Here is a 16054-nt window from a genome sequence, read left to right as displayed (position 1 = left end):
AATTCAAAACTAACAATGTTGTGAATTAAATTAAACCATCCACAACACTTACAGCAAGAATGATTTAGGAAGAAAAGAGTGCACGTTATTGCTTGACAAAATTCATAAGCCACTTTATGCATATCTATGTACACTGCAATTTTTCATGATATTGCAAACTCTCTTCTTAAATTTTTGGTGATAAGATTTGTATATCACCTTAAGTAAGTGTTAATGGAAGAACCTAAGAAATGTAACAGATACAAAACGAATATTTGTAAACACAAATTGGGTTCCTTTTCAGTCTTTTATTTGGTTTTAATTCCAAGTAGGCAGATCAACAATTTCCCAAGGCCCAACTGGCTATTCTCATTCTTATGATCCAAGGAAATGAAACTATGAAAGATATCACGTATCTGAACAATATGACCCAGACACATTATCCATTTCTTTACTACACAAAATCAGGAGATATTTGAAACATAAATCTAGTAACTCATTAAAGGGAAGGAAGTAACAAAATAGGGAGACTTTTTAGAAGCTCTAGACTTTTCTTTTTCTTTTTTTTTTCTTTTTTTTTCTTTTTTTTTCATGAACAGCTGTAGACTACACCGTCTATGGGCTTCTAAATAACATAATGCGCCCTTGGCATAGCCATATCTCATATTCAACCAAATCCCATGCAGAGTTGTCATGATGAAATTAAAATCACACTGCTCGTTCTTTTAAATTTTATCATTAACCATAGCTGGAGATAAGTAGCATTCTCATATTACTGAGAGTCGAGATTAATCGAATAGAGATCATGGGCAGATGTAGAAGAAGAGCCAATCCATATTGCATTTGATGACTGAAGGAGGCTCTGACTTTCACTTGAGCTTGCTCGTAGGGTCTGACATTGGCCTCTAAAGGATTCAAACCTCACATCATTAGCATAAATACTTGCTTCCATGGTCAATTCTGGAACAACTGTTCGTCCTTCAAGCATGCTCACTACGGCAGTCATGGTGGGCCTAAGTGCCGCTGATGGATTAATGCATAATAAAGCTACTTTAATCATTATAATTGCCTCTTCTTTACTGAACTCAGACCCCAATTCTGGATCCACCAACTCCATCAAATTCCCTTTTTGTTGTAAGACCATGGCCTGAAGTGAAAAAAATAAGAGTTTTGGAAGTGAATGAGAACCAAAAAGAAGAAAAAAAAAATTTAATGCCCCTCAGTAGGCTACCAATTTAAATGATGAAAAAAAAAATAATAATAATAACAGAATAGCTTTAAAAAAAAAATTTGAAATATTGATAAAGCAATTCGTTAACAACATTTTCTGTAGTTTCATCCTTTTCACATATTTACCAAATTCAATTCTTTTCCAGTGATGAAAATCATTTTAACAAGACATTAAGATATCATCCGCATATCACTTTAATTTCAATGAAGACACACTAGTTATGCAACTTGAACATTGAACATGCAAGCAAAAATATACTACTTATTTGGCCAATCTCTTGCCTCCCATAGTCAAACAATTTTCAACTGAAATATGTTTTCATGAGGCTTGAGCCTAGAATGACATAAAGTAGGTTGACCTAGTCAAATGGAGAAGTTCCAAAAGAAGCAAACTTTACCTAGGTTCTATAATGTGCTTTAGCCACAAGTTTCAAAAGAACATGAGAAGGATGTAACATACCCAATCTAGAAGACACACACAGTTCTCGTTAGGTCTATATTTCATATTGTTCTTCCCAGAAATAATTTCCAATGCAACAACTCCAAAACTGTAAACATCTGCTTTATAGGTTAAAAACCCCCATAATGCATATTCTGGTGCCATATAGCCTCTGCAAAACATATGTTAAGTTAAGCTTTGATAATTGGTTCACTAATATGATCCTATGAACTTCTAAATCAACAAGTGCAAAATCTGTCAAGTTTCCAAGCACCAATTTATCCAATTTATGGTTATGCATGCAATCATGCAATTAACAAAGCCACCATAATTGAGTTTAACTTCATCGTACTACAAATTATGACAAGACAGTAAAAGCGACAATAACAAGTAAATTAAAATAGAAAAATTTTATTTTCTAAACTTGGTAAATTAGATCAAAGTGCTTGAGTTACATGGACCAGGAGCCATGCAATTGAGCAAATAGCAAAGATCTTATATCTGTGTATGCAATAGAAAGGTTGTATCTGGTGCACAAGGTTCCCACTCTTGTGAGGTTTGAGAGAGATGGTTGATAGGGAGCCTTACTCCCCATTTTGGAAAATGATTTCCAGAAAAGAGTATATAATAAATAGTCTAATTTTTAAATTAAAAAAAAAAAAAAAAAATCAAGACTTTTCCCAGTCATTTATTATGTTGATACAAGTTGTTCTTTGATAATTGGAAAGATTCCCCAAAAAAAAACGTACTTTGTTAAGATTTGAGCTTACTCAAGGAATGTTGTAACTGGGCCAGCATGTAAAAAAAAAAAAAAAAAAGGGGGAATGTTGTAAAATGGTTTTTCCTTCTACAAGGAACTTGACATGAATTTATATTGCATGAGTAATGTGGTAAAAAAAAATATTCAACACTATAAATTAAAGGGTGTCACTTTGTCTTATAGATAAAAAAGCCTGAACCCTATTTGATCAATGTGAAACCATGCTGCAAAGAGTTTCTATGAGCATGGTTATGTATCACATGTAGATACCAAATAAATACAAATTAAAGTGTCAAATGTACTTTGGCCAATACTTATCTCATAGTACTTTACAAACTTGTCTATGTGCAAAGACTTCATTGAAATAATTACTACCATATTCTGTGCAGCAACACAGCACTAGAGACCATAAGATCAATATCTATTCACATGAACTCATAGTCAAGATCTACAGAGATGATGAAACAGAAAAGAATAGGAAAAAAAAAACTCAAAAGATAGTAAATAGGGAGCAAAAGAAAGGAAGGCAGCTCACATGGTTCCAGCAATTCTAGTGCTGATGTGGGTATTCTCCTCTTCATAAAGCTTGGCCAAACCAAAGTCAGAGATCTTAGGGTTAAGGTCACCATCAAGTAATATATTCGTAGATTTGATGTCTCTATGAACAATTTTCAATGTAGATTCCTCATGTAAGAAAGCCAGACCTCTTGCTATGCCAACACATATTTTCTGCCTTGCAGGCCAGTCCAATTTTAATCGGCCACCTGCAAGACCTAAAACTAATGTTCAGAATCCAATCAATAAAATTCATCAAAAGCATTTTCTCCTCATTCTTCTATTATGAACATAAAATGCATTGTAGGTATAAAACATTAGCTTACCAAACAAGGCATGTGCAAGGCTATTGTTTTCCATATACTCATACACCAACAATAATTGTTCTCTTTCAATACAACATCCAAACAATCTAACAAGATTCGGATGTTGTAAACCAGATACCATGCCTATTTCAGTCACAAATTCACGACTTCCTTGCTTTGATTTTGAAGAAAGTTGCTTAACTGCAATTGTAGTACCATCTAATAGTATACCCTGCATTAGGAATTGAGAAATATATATTTTCAGGTATGTATTTCATAATATATGTCTACAAATCTCAAGGATCAGGAGAAAAATAAAAGGCAAAAGATGAAACACACACACACACACACATTCTATAATAGATAAATAGCTGTTAGATACCTTGTAAACTGATCCAAAACCACCTTCCCCGATCTTATTTGCAGCATTGAAGTTATTAGTGGCAGCTTTTATTTGTTTATATGTAAAAAAACCAGTTTGCAAATCTAATCCTCTTAACTCTGTCAAAGGCATCAGGATAGACGTCAGGCTGCATCTTACAATATAACAAGACAAATTTTTAACCAAATAGATGCATGCCTCTTGAGTAGTTAGGTATCTTCTTAAAGAATGAGAAGACAAGCAAAAGCCTTTATAGAAGGCACTATGCAGTTGATCACACAGAAGCTTTAAGAGAGAGAGAGAGAGAGGGTGTTCAAATATATGAAATGGAACTCAAACCCAAGTTGTCACAACATCTTGTCTTTTGTTTCTTTTCATACTTTTGCACAAAAAGTTTATTAGGAGTGAAAAAATAAATAAATAGCCAAGATATTTTGCAGATAATTAGACATTCACACAACTACAGTTAGCATAAGTCATCCATTTTATGCAGATTTTACAAAATAGCAACGATATGAGTTTTTTGCATGGTTACATAAGCTCAATTATCACCATTATTAGAACTAAATCACTCCAATCATCATGCATCATCCCAAGATAAGTCATATGCTCATAATCCAGCAATCATTCAGTTGCTTTGCATGGTGTACTTTGGAATGCTGATTCATCTATGGAAGTAGATAGAAAAATTAAATTAAATATTGAACTGCAACAATTTATAAGCCCTTGGAAAATTTTTCTTCACATTGTTCCAACTTCCCACCATAGTTGGAGAAAATGAATACTGTCCTTTATAATTTATATATCAAAATTTCACAATTGACTACCTTTTTCCATTGATATCCTCCCTCCCATACAGACCTTCCACCAAAGAATGCCTAAAATCATAAAAATGAGGAGTAGCACCGAAACTACAGCTCCAACCACAATCTTGCCATCAACAGGGGGACTATGATCTACAGAAAAAGAAACATAGCTAAGAACAGTGATTAAAATTCTGCATTCTGAAATATATGTAGCACAATAAAGAAAATAAAAAGGCAAGATTGCAATATATGGCTCAAAGACAAACTAGTGGGGAATGGTGATAAAAAGAAGATGATAAAATGTTTGGATGTCTTCCGTCTAAATGCACTATAAGCTTGTTTTTAGTCTTTCTTTTCAAATTTTAACTGTAGATAATTATGTGGCTCTGCTTCCACCAAATTGCTATGATTACATTGTATGTCAATCAAATCCAAGCATGAAAGAAGCTGGACAACAATAAGATTATCAAACCCTGATACATTTACCAGATTCCACAGAGATGGCTGACACAAGCGGACCATAGATCCCTCTCTTTGGGGCAGCTGTTGTCCCTTTCCCAGCCCAATGAAACCGAATCATCAGAACTTGATTTGTAACAACAGCTGTAAAATTCTTAATGACTGCTTTATCAAGCCCTTGTGCTTCATTTTCAATATTAAAATCTTTCAATGCCAGTTTTTCCTGCAGCAAATTATCAATCAAATCCTCTACTATAAACTATAGAGAAAAATAAATGTGACGGATTACCTGGATATACACATCAAATATCCGCCTCCCAAGACTGTAAGAAGATATAGTGCTTCTGAATACTATCTCTGCAAAGTGAAGTTTCACGGTATAATTTCCATTCGCCAGGCAGCGGGCATAATATGTGATTGAAAGAGGAGATAGTCGTGCACTTGTGTATAGTTGGGAATTTCCCATTGTAAGTATGGATACATTATTTGCTAAATAGTCATTTTGGGTATTGTCAATATCCCAAAAATGACCAGTGTTACTGAATCCCCAATTAGGTTTCACATAAAAATATTTCGCTGGACCAGCTGGGTCTTCATCCCCTTCATATTTTATGCGTCCAACGGTGGTTTCTTTCCCACCACAATTTATATGCAATGAATACAAATCTACATAGAAGCAGCACCACATTAATGACAATCAAATACAGGCAAACACAATAAACAAAAATAAAATTGTCATTGTCTTGTGAATTCATTTTTGTAGCTGTCTTGTGCAAGATGAATTATCTAACCAAGTTCTTTTTCTCATTTTAGAAATAAAGTACCAAAAGAGGAGGCCCCAACAAGATAACTGGAGCATATACCTCATAATTTGATTTGAATATATATATATATATATATAAAATAATTACCTTGTGAACATGGAGATTCATCCAAGCACTCATGAAGTTCTCTTAATTTGTGCAATAGATAAATTGTGTCAGTTATCCAAAATCAAAGTGATAAAGGAAAAAATATATATATTTTTCCTTAAAATTTCATAAGTTTGAAGCTTACAAGTTGTCTCTACCAGAAAAGCTTTTGAACAAATTTCTGATGCATTAGAGAAAAAAAAAAAAAAAAAACACTTAGTTTTGGAAAACTGGAAAGGTTATAAAGATAGCATGTGTATTATGCTCAAGAAGGCAGATACTTACAGTGTATCTGGGCAAAGTGATGCAGGAGCAGAACTCTTTGAAAAATTATTGTAAGAAATGTCTATATTTCTGTAAGTAAAACATAATTATTAAAGCTCAACATAAATTTGAACAAGTAAAAAGGTAATTTTCAAGAGCATTTTGATAAATTTTTTTATACTAGAAACAATTTATTAAGGACAAAGAATTGTTAAAAAAAGAAATCATTTCAACGTTCTGGAAACAACAACATTGAAAACATGGCCTTTTTAGAATTTAATTTACTGTCATTCAATGCCATCGTTCAAGTCTTTCTTCGCTAGTGGTATGATTGAATGCATGTTGATTGAATGCATGAAACATGCAGTCTGAATCAGCATGCTAAGCTATCTTCCATATTGCATTATTCCTAAATCAACACAATTGGTTTGTCAAATTTAATCCAGCGTCAATTCAAGCTCTTTCCTCCGTGCTTCTCTGGCCAGCTCAAAATCAGCGTCCAGAGTAATGTATATAACATCATGTCAAAACAATTTTAAAAACTTTGTTCTCCACACTATGCAAAATTCATGAAGAATTAAGGAGGGAAACCCATACTTGGTACTACTCTTGATCCAATCTGGAATATTCCCAATGAGCAAGTTGCTTGTCAAAAACCTATTTAGCAAACAAGACAATATCATTAGTTAAGCACCTAAAGCATAAAGATATATATATATATATATATATATATTTGGATGAATCAAAATAAGAATTTATAGCTGGAAGAATTGTACAATGTGAACACAATAGGCTTAACAGCCTAGACTACCAAAAAGTCAAGCTATCCACTACTATAGCAGGAAGCAGCCAGAACTAACTATTACATAATACTCTACTTTCTGTTGTAACGTCCTGGTTATATAAGGGTCCTTTTAGGTTTACATAAAAGGATATAGCAGATGGAGAGGATTCTAGTTTTAGGTTTATTTGGTGATTAGGGGTTGTGATAGAGATAAATGCTAATAATTGACCTTGCACATTAACCCATGGACATCGGCCAAAAAGCCAAGCTGTGTTACGAATCTGTAATTTGTTAATGTTTTAGCTCCTTATTAATTGTGAGTTTGAATTTACTCTATAATTGAACCTAATTAAGGGTTTGGTTGTGAAGCTTACATGTATTCCAACCTTGCTAGACCACCTAGATCTGGAACAGTTCCCTCCAATTTGTTGAAGCTGAGATCTCTGCAAGAAGGTAACAATGTAGATGTCATCATAGCAGAGAAGAAGGTTTACAAAATGACTGTTCTGCTGAACACCAAATGTGCACAAGTAAAAAAAAGCATGAATAAAAATAATTTTGAAAAAAGATAAAGTATTTTAACAACCAATTAGAGATATTCCAAATATGTTCATTAAACATTTTAGATGCACCTTGTAACAGGTTTTATTAACAACTTTAATTAGAATTTTTTCCATTACTTTTCTTTATCTAGTGAAGAAAATGCCACACAAACAGACAAGTGACCAAAGTTGGCATCATTCATAGGTATCTTAAGGTAGCTAATGCATCATTTATAGATCATCATCAAATGATAGCGATGTTCTGACTTCAGCATCCGTTTGATGACATCAACACTGACAGGCGCAGGCACGGTCACCAAACTTCGATGACCACAAAGTTTGATTGTTAGCCCCTGATTAATTCTATGGACTGATTGATTAAACCCTAATCCTTTCCACTCTCTCTCTCTCTCTCTCTCTATATATATATTTTTTTTCTTCCTCTTTGTTTTCTCTTCACCCTAATCTTTCATTTTTTTCAACTCAACTTAATATCATGCTCTAATAAGGGTTCTATCCAATTATAGGGATCTGCACTATGCACTTCAAACATTTTTTAGTAAAAGATGAAAAATAAAAAGGGAAAAAGATAAAGGACAGGAGAAGTACAAAATCTGAAGTTGTTTCAAATCTGAAATATTAGGAGGGATTGGTCCATAGATATTACAACTCCTCAACAACCTGAAATTTATACAGAATTCATGTAAGGAAAACTGATCTGAACAGTGTATTATTCTAATTAATACTGTCTACAACAAAATAATGACATACAATCTGCTCATGTTTGTCATGCCATGCAAGGACGGAAATTTTGAACCTTCTCCAAATAAATCACTAATTCGTCTGAATAGAGTTGCATCATCAATAACTGTCAGGCTCTTTAGATATAAATACTATAAATTTAAAATCACATGAATGTATCTTAGAGGTTAAGCAACTCAAGAACTGTTAACTTAGAAGGCAGAACTCACAGCTCATTTAAATTACTCAAGGCAGAAATGCTAGGAGGAATGGGCCCCTCAAGACCACTAGCTTGGATCTCCCTGTTAACAAAATAGCTCAAACAAATTGAGATCACACCTGAAACCTTTACTTAAAAAAGAGATTTAGAAAACAATGTAGAAGAAAAGCCCGTACAATTTCTGAAGTTGTTTCCAAGTTCGAAAAATGTCAGGTATCCTTCCAGTGAAGTTGTTACTACTAATTCTACTGCACATGGCCCAAAATGGAAACAAGATTGAACAAAATACAAACCCCAAAGATTAGCTTTCAATGAAAATACCAAAATTACTGTTAGAACACCTATGGAATCAATACCACCAACTTACAATTCTGTTAATTTGTTTAGATTAGTGAGAGTGTCTGGCAACTCTCCTGTGAGATTGTTAGCACTAAGAATGCTGCAGTCACCAAAAGGAAACTTCAGACCATTTCAATTGTTAAGTGATTAAGAAAATCAGTGAGAATTTAGAGATGACCAATCAAATGTGATTTGAAAAATTAAATAAAAGAAAAGAAAGAAACACTAACAGGTACTCCAAGTTAACCAAATTTCCAAGCTCAGGGGGGACAATTCCAGAAAACTGATTGCTCTCTATGCTCCTGAATATAATCTTAAATATTATAGCTAGAGCAAATGAAAATGACATAATTTTACTGTCTAAATGATTGAGAGAGAGAAAGATACGAAAAGAGCATACATTATTTTAAGAGTGGTAATGTTTCCCAAGTAGGTTGGAATTGGTCCTGATAAGTTGTTCGTGGAGATGGACCTGCAGTGAATTCATTTAAATCAGTAAGAATGAGCACTTATTGGCTGATTTGGACTTGAACTCCGAAGTCACTTACAGATATTCCAACTGCATAGAAGCCCATTCTTCTGGTATATTACCACTGAGGTAGTTAGCATTGAGATCACTACAATCAAGAGGAAATTGTTCAAAGAAACTTAATCCAATTTTCAGGTACGAAGTAAAACAAATAATAGTTACTCTCCTTACATAATCTTCAGGTGGTGTAGTTTTGCAAGAGCTGGTGGAAGTATACCAGCGAGACCCTGCACTCTAAGAAATCTGTATAACAAGGATTTTTACAGGAGAAAAATTAAATACAATCTGAATTTTCAGACCTGCAACACCAACCTTCAAACTTAAATCCACTAGAACACGAGTCAATTTCAAGTATTTATGCCTAAAGAAAACATTTGCTAGCTCAAAAGTAAATCAGAATCCAACCAAATGTGAAACATTTGATTCACATTTGAACGAACTTGGAGCAAGGTGAAAGTGCATAGATTAGAATACTACAAATGTCTAGCTCTCTTGAGCACCTTCACAATGCCAATGCATACTATAACCAGAACCTGTATCTTGGCATGAGGTTACATACATACATCTTTTTTGAAGTTACAACAATGTAGGAGTGTTATGATCCTAGTACCGGTTTTCAGAAATAAATTCTACCCATTAGTTTGTATTATTTGGTATTAGAGACAACCACAATGTCGAGTAATGTGCCACATAAGTACATAATAATCAAGCCTTGACCCCCATTTGGTCATCTTTCTTGTCCCCTATTGCTTTAAGGATTAAAAAGCTGAACTTTAGTTAGGAAAATTGTTTTTTTTTTTTTTTTAACTAATGCCTGTAGCAGTGCTTCAAGTGTAAATGCACTGCGCACTCTTTCCTTAGTTTGGATTTTAAACAAACAGATAAATCAATCAATCAATAAGAGTAAGCTTAGTAACACCACGTGCAACAAATGTATTGTATCCATGATGATAGTCTTACCAAAGTCTCGTAGTACATGTGGTACCCATTACTTCGGGTGCCATTTTTTTTCTATTTTGCAAAAAAAAAAAGTAGTAGCACGTACATTTGAACAACGTGGCATACACCATCGTTAGTAAGGTTGCAATCGCAGATGAGAGTATTGTTGTAGTAGAATGGCTGATTTGAATTGACTTGTGCTGTTGTCCAGCTTTGGTCATTACTAGTGCATGGGTCCACTTTGAAATTCCAGCCTCTCTTTCCCAATTGATCAGCAATTTCACCAAGGGCTCTAACTGCATAGAGTTAAACTAGCAGTGTAGAATCTCTAAAATTTTAGTCAAACAAAAATAGTGCAATTGTAATTGAGGGGGTTCACGGTGCTGTCGTTCGCAGCCGATCACCGCCGTCCTTATACCGCTCAAGCGCCACAAATTTTTTTTTTTTTTTTTTTTGGGATAATCTGGCGCTTTGGACTTGGTATATATGATATGTATTCTGCATTGGGCTTTTTAATTGGGCCTATTGGTATAGCCAGCCCAGTTATCTAAACCAGCCACATTAACGACACTTCTTTCATTTTCTTTTAGAAACAAACACAAATGAGGGATAGAGAATAGTTGAATTTTTTTTCAAAATAGCATCAATTTTCAAGCAATTTTATTAGTTAGTATGGATTCAAAACTATTTAGGAAACTAACATCTCGAGTACAACAAACTTGATTTTGGAGTGCAAAAATCGAGTTCATTGAACTCAGTTTCATTTAAATTGAAATCGAGCCTTACAGACTCGATTTCTCAGTCATGCCTTTTCCCGTTAGCAACACACTCCATTTCTCCCTCACTTAGATCACTTCATCATTTCTTCCCTTTGCCTATCTTTCTCTGTCTCTCGCTCACTCTAACGAGGCAACAACTCTCTCCATCTCTTTCAAGAATCAAGAAACCCAAAGACCCAGAGAGAGAAACATCAACAACAAGAATCAAGAAACCCACCCAAAGATCCAGAGAGAAACATCAACAAACTTCGTTGCCGCCACCTGGGTTCAATCACCACCACCTCCTAGAGCCTTCGTTGTTGCCGCCTACGTTTGATCTCTTTAGTTTGTTTTTTCTATCTTCGTGGTTTGGGTTTGACTTCATGGGTTTTTGGTTGTGAGTGAGATACGAGTCTGTAATGGAGTGTAACAGAAAAAGGCATGGATGAGAAATCGAGTCTGTAAGGCTCGATTTCAATTTAAATGAAATTGAGTTCTACAAACTCGATTTTTATGCCATGATCCTAAAATCAAGTTCCATGAACTTGACTTAGCACTCCCAAAATCGAGTCTGATACACTTGAGATGTTAGTTTCCTAAATTATTTTGAAAACGTGCTAACTAACAAAATTGTTTGAAAATTAATGTTATTTTGAAAAAAAAATTCGAGAATAGTTTCTCACAATCAAATTTCGAAATTTTTCATTACTAAAGTATCAAACCTGACTCTTCTATATTTATTTTTATTTTTAGTATTAAATTTCAAAAAAAATTCTTGAAAATAATTGTTAAGACAAATTTGAGGTTATAAAGTTGATAAATAAATTAAAAATGTTATGTCCAAAATATTTCCACAACAATTTTATAACAAATCTTAAGTGATAGGTTGTTATTAGTGGACAAAAATAATAATTTATGTGGTGGATTCAAATTAGAACTAATAACATCTTACTACCTAGGATTTGTTGTAAAAATATTGTGAACAGGTCACTTCTCTAAATAAACCCCCCTCCCCCACAAGCCAGGCATAATAGAATAGATAGGCAAAGTCGCCAATATCATTTTGTTCTTGCATATCAATAGATTGTAAGTTGCTTCCAACCATTCAAATTTTCATTTTTTGAAGATCCATTACTTGATTTTGCACGCTCTGCTCCCAAAATGTAAGTCTCAATGCAAATTTAAAATTCCAATAGGACCAATACTTTGAAAATGCTATAATTTTTCGCTTGTCTTTTTCTTCGTATAACTTTCAGTGGAATCAAAAGGTTGAAAAAAGTTAGTAAAATACTAAGATACGCATATTATATCATATATTACACATAAGTACATTTTAGTGATATTATTATTATTTTGATAACTCGATGGTTGGAGAGTGAGGATTTAAACTCCTGAATGTATATATTTTTTTAAATATTAAGAGATGTCAACTAATTGAACTACAAAATTCTTAACGAAATACTTTATTACTAAATGTTTGATTATATCTTATCAAATTATATTGAGATTATATAAACAAGCTACTAAGTTAGAATATAAATGTTTCTAAAAAAAAATGGAATATAAATAAATAACTTAACATAGATAGTTCTTTTAATTGTTTAAGTTTGTAATTCACATATAAATCTTTTTTTTTTTCATTTCCATTTAAAAATCTTCAATTAAATGAAAGATATCCATATCTTGTATCATGTATATATATTTTGCCTCTTATAATACTAACTATGAGTCAGACCATCAACCTATACTTTTTAAAATAAATGTAAATTTACTGTCTATCTAATTAAGATTATATAGTACTAATCATTAGAAAAAAATATCTTTGGCATTATGGTTGGAGATTGGAGTGTGATAAATGTCTATTAGGGAGTTTTTTTCTTTTCTTTTCTTGTGTTTTTTGCACTACAATAAGCCAAGTGAATATATCACAAATGTATGAAGCTTAATTAGTAAAATCTTTAATAATTGAATAAGAAATCTGGATTTCAATCCTCGCCTATAATAAAAACTAATTGGAGTCTTGATCTGATAATAAAAAACCATCATAAAAAATGGATGTCATGAGTTGAAATCTCTCCAAAAAAAAAGTTGTAATATTTTAATTTCTACATTTTTTTATTTTAATATTTTATGTTAAGTTGTGTGTAGTGTGTGTGTGAATATATATTCTATTTTCTGTCCATATAACATCTTGAAACCCATGTAGATCAATAATAATGTTGTGGATGAAATTTGAAACATTTGAGAATAGGACACGTTCTCAAATGTCCACATGCAAGGAAAATATATATTATTAGACCAAGACATCAATCGGTTTTTAGTGTAGGTGGAGATTGAATCCCAAATCTCTTAGACTTTACTAATTGAGCTAATTAAAACCTACTAAGAGTGTTACAACTTAATTGTAGGTTCTCAAGGATAACATTATCTCCCTAATTAGCCATTCAAAAAGAAAAAAATTCAAACCATTTTTAATAGAAAAAAAAAGGTTCTCGATTTTTTGACCCTTTTTATAATCTTATTTTTTTTACAAGTAATAAGTTAATTCATGGACATGTAATTAATGGAATCTTGTTGCCACATTTCTCATATATGTAGTCAGTGTCCCCTTCCAAAATAAAAATAAAAATCTTGTTTTACTTAGAAAACAAAATAAATATATATATATATTAAAAATCTTATTAACTAAGAAAATTCGCAAATGATTTATGCATTGTATCAAATTATTCATGTGTCTTTACTTTAGTTTTCAATTGTTTCTCAATATATTTTATTAAGACTCAAAAATGTTAAATTTATTATAATAATTAAAAGAATGGTTAATTAGGGAGATAATTTTATAGATAGTAATGCTATAGAAACGAGAAAATGAAAGAAGAAGAGTCTTCTTACCTTCATCATCAGCAAGATGCCCTGCTTGTGCTTTGACTACGATGCATAAAAGAAGAACGAGATTAATGAGTGTCAAACTGATTCTTGAATTTTGAGCTTGCCTTGGCATCTTCTACTTCAAAGACTTAATTGGTGTTCCTTGAGGTTTGTATTGTACGTTTGCAGGACTTGTATGAAGAGGATGAAGGGGCAGCTTTTCTTGACAGAAAGAGACTAATGAGTACTATAGGGACTTGGTTTTGTAAATTAAGTTGAGTTGCAATTTATAATTAGGTTGTGTTCGGATAAGTTTTTTTTTTCTAATTTATTTTATTATTTAGTAATTTATTTTTGTCATTATTCATGAATCTTCTATACTTTCGATATTATTTATAAGTTTCAGTGTACTATATCAACTAAGATATTTCTTTCCGACCACTGATGATGACAAAGACGTAGCTTTCAAATCATTCATGTACTACTTTTGCATGCCAGCTGAAATTATGAATTTTTTTTTTTTTTTTGGGCTGAAATTATGAAATTAACTTGTACAAGACGCCGAGCATTAATTCTCTCCGTACCTTAAGTTCGGATAAAATATAAAATTTACCCTACATTTGGGTAATTAAATTGATTTAAGTTAAGGTGTGGAAAAATATTTTTAAGAATAAATTAAAATATTAAACTAACAAAAATATATATATATTTTTTTTTTTGAAGTCGGACTGTAGCGCCACCCCCTGTACTGAAACCCTCTAATTTCTAAGGATGAATCTCTTATTTGCACTTATAACTTTATAAGTAATAATAATTAAATTGAATGAAAAAAATTCAATGAATAAAACAAAGAGAAAATTGGCAAGATAAATAAATCATGCATATGTGTACGTTGCCGACAAACCTACATGTGGATTACAGTTATATGAATGTTTGAATTATTTTTTAAACATTCATGTTGATTCAGCCCTCTTATCATCCTTGAAAGTTGAAACTAGGGTCTGTTTGGTAGTGCATTGTTGTTCAGTTTTTAATATTATGAAAATATATGTTTGAGTGTTATAAAAATACATGCTAGAAGTGTTATTATTATTTAAATACTAAAAATTATTATTTAAACAACAGTAACAAACTGCCTCTAAATCTATATAAAGTCTTGGCGAAGTCAGCAATGATATGGCAGAGAAAACCTGTGCTCATTAATTGCAGAGAAAACTAGAATTCTATTTTTCATTCGTTTTCTTATGTGTAGCGAGAAAAGTAGGGATTCAGATTCTCTAGATTTTCTAGGGTACTCTATCAAATAGATTTCCTTAAATCTTAATAATTCTTTAATGATTTAATGGTCTATATTCTACTATGTCAGCATTTCACTAATAATAATTTTAATTGTTTTGTTTTCAACATTATTTTATTATCTTAAGAATATTATTAGTGGAATGCTGATATGGCAAAATCTAAATCATTAAATTATTAAAGAGTAGTTAAGATTTAAGAAAATCTATCGATAGAGTACCCTAAGAAATTTTGAAGATCCAAATCCAAAAAGTAATAACTGTGATGTAGAAAGGGACCACCAATGATATGGCAGAGAAAACCTATGCTCATTAATTGCAAAGAAAACCAGAATTCTATTTTTCATTTGTTTTCTTATGTGTAGCGAGAAAAGTAGTAACCGTGTTGTGGAAAGGAGACCACCAATGATATGGCATAGAAAACCTGTGCTCATTAATTGCAGAGAAAACCAGAATTCTATTTTTCATTTGTTTTCTTATGTGTAGCGAGAAAAGTAATAACCGTGTTGTGGAAAGGAGACCACCAATGATATGGCAGAGAAAACCAAAATTTTATTTTTCATTTGTTTTCTTTGTGCTGTTTGGATTGCGTTGAAAGTTGCATCTGTGTTTGTTTGCATCTGCGTTCCTTTTTTTTTCTTTCATTTCATGCGTTTTGCTGAAAGGCAGGGAACAATTTTCACTGTAGCAATAGTAGTAGTACTGTTCATATACTGTAGCAATACTGTTCATGGGATCTACAGCCATTTTATTTAAAAAAATATTAAAAATGGGTCTCACGACAGTATTCACACATTTAAAAATTATTTTGTTACAATATTTTCTGTTTTCAGTTTCAGTAACAATAAGTTCAATTCAAATTGACCCTTATGTGTAGCGAGAAAAGTAGTAACCGTGTTGTGGAAAGGAGACCACTGACGTGTGGAAAAGAGTGAAATTAATTGAGGTT

At 32.4% G+C, this 16054-nt stretch overlaps 1 protein-coding gene across 4 annotated transcripts; it reads right to left on the bottom strand.

Moving 5' to 3' along the window:
* Nucleotides 1–676: 676 nt before the first annotated feature.
* On the bottom strand, nucleotides 677–14057 carry LOC126728941 (probable LRR receptor-like serine/threonine-protein kinase At1g07650). 4 transcript variants are annotated; one of them, XM_050434693.1, is made up of 24 exons: nucleotides 13835–14057; nucleotides 10291–10480; nucleotides 9417–9488; nucleotides 9265–9333; nucleotides 9117–9188; nucleotides 8947–9018; nucleotides 8745–8816; nucleotides 8554–8625; nucleotides 8388–8459; nucleotides 8188–8259; nucleotides 8026–8097; nucleotides 7249–7317; nucleotides 6688–6747; nucleotides 6112–6180; nucleotides 5972–6007; nucleotides 5827–5867; nucleotides 5205–5581; nucleotides 4943–5138; nucleotides 4478–4606; nucleotides 3651–3769; nucleotides 3290–3500; nucleotides 2944–3187; nucleotides 1670–1820; nucleotides 677–1126 (listed from the first exon to the last, which is right to left on the bottom strand). In XM_050434693.1, the coding sequence occupies exons 1-24, from the start codon at nucleotides 13941–13943 to the stop codon at nucleotides 752–754; spliced, it is 3021 nt and encodes a 1006-aa protein (XP_050290650.1). In that variant the 5' UTR covers nucleotides 13944–14057; the 3' UTR covers nucleotides 677–751. The 4 variants fall into 4 exon arrangements, with proteins under 4 accessions (XP_050290650.1, XP_050290651.1, XP_050290652.1 ...); XM_050434694.1 differs by having other exon boundaries at nucleotides 2944–3181; XM_050434695.1 differs by having other exon boundaries at nucleotides 2944–3172.
* Between the last annotated feature and the right edge of the window lie 1997 nt (nucleotides 14058–16054).

The sequence above is a fragment of the Quercus robur genome, chromosome 5 (genome assembly GCF_932294415.1).
Source record: "Quercus robur chromosome 5, dhQueRobu3.1, whole genome shotgun sequence".
Taxonomy (NCBI): domain Eukaryota; kingdom Viridiplantae; phylum Streptophyta; class Magnoliopsida; order Fagales; family Fagaceae; genus Quercus; species Quercus robur.
This window is presented reverse-complemented; position numbering and strand designations above follow the sequence as displayed.

Bases quoted from the DNA above. Each gene is read 5' to 3' on its own strand.
- LOC126728941 (XM_050434693.1), bottom strand. From the start codon at position 13,943: ATGCCAAGGCAAGCTCAAAATTCAAGAATCAGTTTGACACTCATTAAT. The intron at 5,139-5,204 runs GTAATCCGTCAC...AATTTGCTGCAG, and splicing joins TATTTGATGTGTATATCCAG to GAAAAACTGGCATTGAAAGA. The intron at 3,188-3,289 runs GTAAGCTAATGT...TCTGAACATTAG, and splicing joins CCTTGCACATGCCTTGTTTG to TTTTAGGTCTTGCAGGTGGC.